This window comes from Octodon degus, unplaced genomic scaffold (genome assembly GCF_000260255.1).
Source record: "Octodon degus isolate 3935 unplaced genomic scaffold, OctDeg1.0 scaffold00214, whole genome shotgun sequence".
NCBI lineage: Eukaryota > Metazoa > Chordata > Mammalia > Rodentia > Octodontidae > Octodon > Octodon degus.
Genome location: NW_004524790.1, coordinates 3870702 through 3880478, shown reverse-complemented (window position 1 = coordinate 3880478; position 9777 = coordinate 3870702). Strand labels below are relative to the sequence as shown.

General features: G+C 38.0%; 1 protein-coding gene across 1 annotated transcript in view; it reads left to right on the top strand.

The window, feature by feature from the left end:
- Positions 1–8860, top strand: part of LOC101587791 (vomeronasal type-2 receptor 116-like) — a 129469-nt gene extending 120609 nt beyond the window's left edge. Inside the window, exons 4-8 of the mRNA XM_012517790.1 lie at positions 1472–1760; positions 2364–3167; positions 3875–4102; positions 4786–4909; positions 7938–8860. Coding sequence (XP_012373244.1) covers positions 1472–1760; positions 2364–3167; positions 3875–4102; positions 4786–4909; positions 7938–8860 — 2368 coding nt within the window. The remainder of the gene's footprint in view (positions 1–1471; positions 1761–2363; positions 3168–3874; positions 4103–4785; positions 4910–7937) is intronic.
- Positions 8861–9777: the final 917 nt, after the last annotated feature.

Below are 9777 nucleotides of genomic sequence, written 5' to 3'. Positions count from 1 at the left end.
TATATATATATAGTCTCCAGTGTTGGAACACACAACTCAATAAGATGACAACTTTCAACAGACAAGAAAACCAAGTGGAAAACAATACAATTGTACTGGGGGACTTTAACATGCCACTGTTACAAAGACATAGGTCAACTAGGCTAAAAATCAGCAAAGAAATGCAAAACTAAACCAAACTTGTAAAGCAATGGACTTAGCAGATATACACAGAGTGCTTTACCCAGCAAAATCAGAACACAAATTCTGCTCAGTGGCACATACATGGAACATTCTCCAAAATAGATCATGTACTAGCACATGCAGCATGTTTAAGCAAATGGAAAGGAAATGATCCCATGCATGCTATACGACCATAGTTCAATTAAACTTAAAATTATTGAGAAAAAACCCCAAGTATATGAAAATTAAATAACAAATTCCTGAACAACCTTGAGTCACAGATGAAATTATTGAACTTAAACAGTATTGAAAATTCAATGAAAAGGCAGGTATATTTATTGGAACATGTGGGATGCAATGAGAGCTGTCTTTGTCTTTTTTATCTGTCTTTGAGATTCTTGTGACAATTATTGTTATGCTTCTCGGGATGGCCTGGAGCTCGCTTTGTAGCTCAAGCTGATCTCAAACTCACAGCGATCTTCCTGTCTCAGCTTCCTGAGCGGTGGGATTATAGGCATGCACCACCACATCTGGCTGGAAGCTGTTTTAAGAGGGAAATTTATGATAGTCAATTGGCACACTAGTAAAACAGAATAAGCCCAAGTAAACAATGTTATGCTGCACCTCAAACCCATAGAAAGAGAAAAGCAAGTCAGACCAAAGTACAAAGAAGGTAGAAGTCATACAGATTACAGATTAGAGCAGAAATTATTGCAATGGAGACAAAGAAAAGAATACAAAGAATTGATGAATCAAAAATTGATTATTTGAAAGAATAAATAAAATTCATAAACCCCTAACAAATCTCATCAAAAGTATAAAGGAAGGGGCCGGGGAGATGGCTCTGTAGTGTAAGCGCTTCCCTGATGAGAGCAAGGGCCTGAGTACAATCCCCAGTTCTACTTTATTTTTTAAATTAAATTTTTGGTGCATTTTGTATTAACAACGATAACATTTAACATAGGGCATTTGTGTGTGTACATGCTATATCTTGATTTCACCCAATCCTGATTTCCACTTTATTAGAGGCAGTTCTTTCAATATATTCTGACACAGCAGAAGGATGGAGCAACTCTCTCCATTGTCCTACAGTGACTCTCATATCACTCATGAGAGATCTACATTTTGGACTGCTCTAATTCTAATTACCCCCCCCCAATTAAACTTGTAACATCACCATATTTAGAATTAGGTTCTTAAGAAGGATTGTGGGGAAGGCCACATCATCGGTTTGTAATGGGCCTTGTTAGTTTAGAAGAGCATCATGAACTAAGTGTTTCACATAAGGACCTCTCTGCTCCCTTTGCAGGCTTCTGCCCAATAACTACCAGCATTTTCTAGCCTTCATTTTTGCCATAGAGGAGATCAACAGGAGTCCTCATATTTTACCCAACATATCTCTGGGATATGAGTTCCAAAATTCTCTTTATAGTCATTGGAGAACACTGGAGAATTCCCTCAGTTTGCTGACAGGGCAGGATGAGATCCCCAATTACTCCTGTAGAAGAGAGACCAAATCAATAGCAGTGATAACAGGAGCATCATGGACAACAGCCACTCAAACTGGAAGCCTGCTGGAGCTCTACAAATTTCCACAGGTGAGGGTAGTGGACAGAAAAATGTGAAACAGGGTATTTTTGTTTGCCACTCTCATAGAAATCAAGGAGATAATAAGAAGAGACTGGATTTCTGCATCTTTCAAGTTGTAATTTTTTAATGAATTTAATATAGAGGATAGAAGATCTATAGCTCTCACTATGTAGATCAGACTCACAGCGATCCACCTGTTTTCAGCTCCCTAAATGCTGTGATTACAGGCTCACACCACCTCTCCCTGTCTCAATATCATCTCAGTGCGTACTGGAGTTGGGGCTGCCACAGCAAGCTGGTGATCAAACCCAGGCCACTGTGGTCTGCCTAAGCAGGCATTTTAGTCCAGTAAGCTATGAGTTGGGCCCTTTAAGTGTAACAGTTTAAGGATAGGAGTAGAGACACATGGGTTTGTCATTTTTCAATGTTGAGGCAAGGAGAAAGGAAAGAATGCAATGAAATTCCTTAAAAGTCCATATCTGATAAGTTACTTTCAGGAAATGACAATACACATTAAATTATTTCCAAATGTTACTTAGTCTAAATTGGTTCTGATAGTGTGCTTTTATCAATACATTTATGCATATTGTTCCAAATTCTCTTCCTTTTAGGTTTCCTTTGGCTCATTTGATCCTATGCTGAGTGACAATGACCTCTTTCCTTCTCTCTATCAAGTGGCCCCAAAGGATGCATCTCTGGCTCTTGGCATGGTCTCCTTGATGCATCACTTCAGCTGGAGCTGGGTGGGGCTTATTGTCACAGAAGGGCATAAAGGTCTTCAGTTTCTCTCGGACGTGAGTACAGAGATGGACAAGAAGAGCATTTGTGCAGCATTTGTGAAACTTATCCCAACTCCTCTTGTGTCCTACGTCTCAAATCTACAGCCTCTTGAAATCCTGACAAGTGAAACATCGCTAGTGAATGTTGTTGTCATTTACTATGAAAGTGGTGGTCTAAATGAAGTAAACTACAACATAGGGCAACATTTCGTGACATGGAGAGTCTGGGTGACAAACGCACAATGGCAGGCTGACATGGCTGGTATCAATTTCATACTTGACTCATTCCACGGGACTCTCATTTTTTCAAATCATCACGAAGAGATTTCTGGTTTTGAAGACTTTGTACAGGAAGCAAACCCTTTTAAATACCCAGAAGACACTTATCTCACTATGTATTGGTATGCAAATTTCCATTGCTCATTCTCAGATTCTTGTGCATTGAAGAACTGTACAGCTAATGCTTCTCTAGCACAGCTGCCTGTGAATCGTTTTGACCCAGGCATGAGTGACGAGAGTTACAACATATACAATGCTGTGTACGCGGTGGCTCATGCTCTCCATGAGATGCTTCTTCAACATGTGAAAAACTCAGCTGTCAGAAGTATCGGTGTGAGGGAATATTCTGCCTGGCAGGTAATATATCTTCATTTGGATAACATGCAATCACATTAGCGTGTCTTTGAGTTTTCTCCATGCATCACAGCCACAAAGTTTGAATTCTTTCTCCAGCAGTATAAGACATTATATACCAGGTTAACGGTTAAGGAAGCAAATCTTCCGCTTGGTAGAAATGACCCCCAACTGTTGTGTCTCCGCCAAGCTGCAATCTGATAGGCAAAATCATTGCTTTTGTTTAAGGGATTACAAATTCTTGCCCACCTAATATTTTCAGAAAAAAACCTATGAATTTTTTCTTGAAATACTTAATGCAAAGTTGAAAAAATTGTAGGCATACTTGAATTGAAATGACTGTAAATTATATTTTGATTTATTCCATTAATTTTTTCCTTTAAATTTGTGCACAGATAATACCATTTTAAAGGCTGGGCACAATCAGATAGTAAATAACTCTTAAAGCTTAGGTGCCAGAGTTGTGCTTTGTCTAATACATCAACTCACTATTTAAGTAGTTCTATGTGAAACATTTTCTACACAAAGTGAAATTTTGGGAACGTTGTATTTTAGACATCCGTGGTGTATTATTCTTTCTATTTCAGTAGATGCTAGTGCTAACTTTTCATTATGGAAATGAAATAAAATGATCTAGGTACTTTTCTACATTTATGTTTTCTGTCATCATCATGAGGCCTTGTTCACAGCAGAATGATGTGTCTTTTTAGCTCCACCCCTTTTTGAAGAATATTCAATTTAATAATCTTGCTGGAGACCAAGTGAACTTGGATGATGAAAGAAAGCTGCACAAGGGGTATGACATTCTCAATTCTTGGAATTTTCCTGAAGGCCTTAGACTTAAGGTCAATGTAGGGATGTTTTCCCCACACTCTCCACTTGGCCAACAGTTATCTTTATCTGATGACATGATAGAGTGGGCCTCTGCGATTACACAGGTATGTTGGAACTCAGAGCAATGCATGTTGATAATCACAGATAAAATTATTGCTTGTATTTTGTGCGTCCAGTTTTGATCATGAAAATAGCCACATATTGTGATGCATAATTTTTAAATTGAATACTTTATTTAGCAGCTTTCTGATGAATAGGAAAGAAATACATTTATATCACCATATTGTTGTGTATGGTGATATACTTCATATAGTAAAATAAATAGGGCACTTAATTTTATAATTTTATGTGTATGTATACAGTTTAAAATTATTTTTCTAATATGAAGGTAAAGTGAAATTCTTTTTTTTGTTTTGAACTTAAATTTATTCATTTTTAATCTTAATGTTTAGAAATTCACAGAATATTTGTAAATAAAGTTCCTTTAATTTCAATTCTGTTTACTAGGAAACCAGCTCAAGACCATGTGCATGCAAGGCAGGCACGAGGACATTAAGCAATATCCCAGGCTTACACTTAATTTTGATCCTAGATCCAGACAATAACTTTGAGCATGCAGGCTGTTTTGTCATTGTTCTGCCCCACAGGCAATGTCTCTGAATGTGAGCAAACTGCAGATCACATTCCAGTCAAAGCACAACAAACTCCACCTTGGACCCAGTAGCCAGTGTGGAGAAGGTAAAGTGAAATTCTAACAAGTTAGCAACATATATTTTTTCCATCCTAGAATCCTCGTTCTGTATGCAGTGAGAGTTGCAATCCTGGATTCAGGAAATCCCCTCAGGAGGGAAAGGCTGCCTGTTGTTTTGACTGTAACCCTTGCCCAGAGAATGAGATTGCCAATGACACAGGTAAGCTTGGTTTAGGTGGAAATACTCCAGCTCTATTTTATGTTTATTGATCCTTCCAAAACACAGAAAATGTCTTGTAGAAGACCTCAATGCTGAAAATAGCCTTTCTTCCTAAAGTTTGATATCTTTTGTTTCTAGTACTATTACCCATTAAAAATACTTTGTCTTAAATTGTACTGTTTCATTCTTTTTTTGTTCCTTTCCTAGTTTTTGTTTCTTTCCTTCTATTGCTGTGGAATGAATCAAAGCTGCTCTAATACTGGTCTAATACTTAACTTGTCATTGAACAGGTTAAAATTATTTAAACCCACTAAGTTTCCTCAAGCTGGTCTCACACTTATGCTGCCCTTACAGCTAAGCTAGAATGTTCCATTTCTCCCTCCATAATATTAACGTTTCCTGTTGGTATTCTCCTCCTCCTCCTCCTCCTCCTCCTCCTCCTCCTCTTTCTTCTCCTCCTTCTTCTCTTCCCTCCCCCTCCTCCTCCTCCTGCACCTCTTCCTCCTCTTCTTTTCCTCCTCTTCCTTCTATTCTTCCTCTTTTATTGTTCTTCTTCTTCTGTACCAGAAATCAACCTCAAGACTTCTTCTTTCCAGGTAAGTACTGTGGCATGGAGCCAAATCCTCACTCCATTACTTTCTAAGTTCCATAGCCCACATGAACTTTGGAGCCCAGTATTATTAAGTGCTAACATTTTTGCATTTTTCAAAGTACATTTAGATTGCATGAAGGCAAACACCCTGTTTTTTTATTGTTTGTGACATAGATGTGTCTTTGATTTAAATATTGTTGCACCACTATTTAGCCTTATTACTAGCGGTTTTATTTTCACTGAGTCTGAATATGTACATGAGGAAAGGGCACCGCCTATGTGGTAAATTTCAGCTCATTCCAGAATGCTGCCATGGGCACATGCACATAGTTGAGAAGCTATCCTCATTGTTATTAGCTCCATTTTGAGAGACTATCAAAGGTCTTTTACAAAGGCAATAACAGTATTCCTGTGCCAGAGAAACGAAGAGCAAAAATTTTTTTAACTAGGACCAGCAGAAGTGGTCAAAATGAAAATTCCTCTTTGATGTCATATTCAAGTGGTCAAAAATTATATTCTGTGTCATCGAGCTTTATAGGTAAAGCAAGAATAGAGATTGAGACATGGTTCAGAAAAGTTACTGAAATCCAATATTGCAGATTTTTCATGTGTCAAGAACAGCACTTTGGAAATACTTTACTGTGTAATAAATCATGTTGTGAGAAAATTGTCTTTATACTTGGTGTTTTCTAGTTTGTATTCTTCATGATTGTCATTTGGCTGGTGGGTTCCTTTCTCAACACAAAAGAAGTACAATGCAGAGTTTCAAAAGAAGACTGGGAAAATGTATTAACTAGAGAGCACCAGCAGAGAGAAACATTTATTTTAGAGCAAAACCAAAGAGCTACCAGTAGAGGGAGGGGACTCAAGTGGGTTGCCACCAGTGCTTGTGGCATAGGACAGTTTTGGGAAATTTTTTAGAGCTTTCAATGATACAAGCATTCCACTGTGGTATGCATATCACTGGTCCACCAATACTGTCCTAGGAAATTTCGTACTAAAATGACCAACTCATGATCAAACTGAGATCATTCTGCGATGTTACAAGCAGGAAAGTTTGACTTAGAAATGAGGCTTTAAAGATATTCTACATTAAGTGTAACTTTAAAGAGAGCAATCTTTGAAAACTTATTAATATCATTTCTGGGCAAGAAATAAGAATTGGCTGATGAGACTTTGCCACCGTTAGATCCCTGATCTTGGAGTTCCCTCAATCCCCACTTTTTCTTGGATTTTCTTTCATCTTCATTGGAAAAATGCTTCTCACACATCCTTCTTCTCGTGGGGCAGGGCAAACCTGAGAAATCTTCTTATCTTCCCATAGGGTCCTGTTCATCCTAACACACACATGTCCTAAATCCAAAGTACCTGCACAGTTGGCTCTTGCTTCATTCTCCCTGAGTCTCTTCTTATTTTCCTTATATTTCTTAGTATGTTTTTAAACCTGCTTTGATATTCTTCAAAAATGATTTGCATAGTACCATGTAGTTAATATGGGTATACATATTTATAGAGCTTGCAGATGTGATACTTTTGTTTAAGTAATCCGAGTACACAAATAGAGAATGATGAGCCCAGTGGTCTGAAGGGCTAAATGCGTACATAGTATGAGATGCATTTCTTAATCTTCTGTGTTTCACAAAACAATCACCAATTCAAAGAACATGTGCAATTAATAATGTCGCTTATCCAAAAATTATTCAGCAATGGGAGGCGCACAGTACTTTTTATTTCACCTATCAATTAAAAACAGATGTTTTAAATTCAACTTTCAGGATGTAAATTATACTTTTATAACATGGGCATACTTACTCTATTCAACTATACATGATATTTTTATACATGTCATTTACTGGAACTTAAGAAATATTCTTTTTCCTGAAGAAGAGATATTTTATTACTTTAATTCTCAGGGCATGACATTTAGAAGCTTTGAAAAAAATGGATGTATTGATACTTTCTGAAAACAGAAACTTACTTTAATGAATTTGCTAGGATAAGAAGCTGGAAAATAAGTGCATTTTCTCTGTACCATAAGGCAATGGGCAGTATTAGTAGGGAAGTGTTTTTCTATACATTTTTTATTTGTTGTCGATAGAAACAAAGGAAAAGACAGATGTAAATAGTCATGAGTGTATGTAATTATAATGGTCTGAGAAGATTGCCAAAGATTTGGAATTTGGATGTTAGTCTAGGAAATAGTTTGACATACTTACATCCTCTCTCAAATATAAAAGAACATACAAAACTGTTTCAAATGTAGTGCAGGAAAAAGATCTTCAATGAAACCTCCAGCATTGCAAAGTGAAAATGAAAATGAAAAGAGAGGACAAGAAAATTTGGCTTTATAAATCCCATGATGCACTTGATGTGTGTGTGTGTTTGTGAGTAAGGAAGAAAAGACTTGGACTAATGAAAATTTGAATTTCTCACCAGATATGGATCAGTGTGTGAAGTGCCCAGATCATCAGTATGCCAGCATGCAGAGAAATCGCTGTCTTCAAAAAGTTGTGACTTTTCTGGCATATGAAGACCCCTTGGGGAAGGCTCTGACTAGCACTGCCCTGAGTCTCACTCTTCTTACACTTGCTGTTCTTGGGCTCTTTGTGAAGCACCAAGAGACTCCCATCGTCAGGGCCAACAACAGGGCTCTCAGCTACACCCTGCTCATCTCCCTCACCTGCTGTTTCCTCTGCTCCTTGCTCTTCATTGGCCAGCCCAACACAGCCACCTGCATCCTCCAGCAGACCACATTTGGACTTGTGTTCACTGTGGCTGTTTCCACTGTCTTGGCCAAAACCATTACTGTGATCCTGGCTTTCAAGGTCACTGCTCCAGGTAGAAGGATGAGACATTTGCTGGTATCAGGGGCACCAAATTCCATCATCCCTATCTGCTCCCTGATCCAACTCACTCTCTGTGGCATCTGGATGGGGACAAATCCACCCTACATTGACACAGACCCACACTCTGAACATGGCCACATCATCATTGTGTGCAACAAGGGCTCCCTCACTGCCTTCTACTGTGTCCTGGGATACTTGGGCTCCCTGTCCCTGGTGAGCTTCACTGTGGCTTTCCTGGCCAGGAACCTGCCTGACACTTTCAATGAAGCCAAGTTCCTGACCTTCAGCATGCTGGTGTTCTGCAGTGTGTGGGTCACTTTCTTGCCTGTGTACCACAGCAGCAAGGGGAAGACCATGGTGGCCATGGAGATTTTCTCCATCTTGGCCTCCAGTGCAGGGCTACTGGGCTGCATCTTTGCCCCCAAGTGCTACATTATTTTGTTAAAATCGGAGAGAAATTCTTTATGTGTGGTCAGAGATAAATCACATTTTGTAAGAAATAAGCCTTACTGAATTAAAAATGATTTTCTAAAACATATGTAGGATCTGAAACAAGGATGCATTCTTTTGCACTGTGATATTGGATTATTACATAGGACTTACTTCCATGAACAACTCTCTATTATTTCTTTTTTTTCTTTTTCAAAGTTTTATTGATAAACATAGCAATGAGACAGTTTCAAATCCAATCGGAAGAGAGAATCTTGCTTTACTCTTTTGAGAGATATCATGTTATTTAAGGTTGTATGTGATTTATCTCACTTTATCTTATATTTCCTAGCCACACCTATTTTTTCTACAAATGTCTCAGATTTGTCCTTCAAAACTGTCAGTATTCCTTTATGTATTGGTGTCACCTTTTATTTATCCATTTACTATTATTGAACATAGAGTCTGCATAGATATGTATGTGAGACACAGAATGTTTGCTGATTATGTTGGCTAATGGGGAACACAAAGAAACCACTGAGCCCTGTGTTGGTTGGGTTTTACCTCATTTAGGTACATTTGGCTTCATATGAATGATTTCTCCAAGCCCAGATTTGGGCCTGGCACACTATGTGGTACTGGGGATCAAACTGGAGTCTTTGAGCGTGCCAAGCAGGACCTTATGTTGCTGAGCTTTCTCTTCAGTAGAGCCTTTAGAATTCTAAGCATCTTGGCAATTTCTCATAGTAAATGTCCTTAAATTTAAAATGGAAATATTGAGTTTACATGTTAGGGAGAAGAAGGGATTAGGGGAAAAAAAGGAATCAAGATATATACTATGTTCCCTATGATGAATATAGTCTATCTATCTATCTATCTATCTATCTATCTATCTATCTATCTATGTCTCTGTCTATATTGTACCAACAAACTAATAAGAATGAAAGAGAGAAAATTTAGAAGTTAATTGGGGAATACCTTGATGGTGATATAGTAAGTTT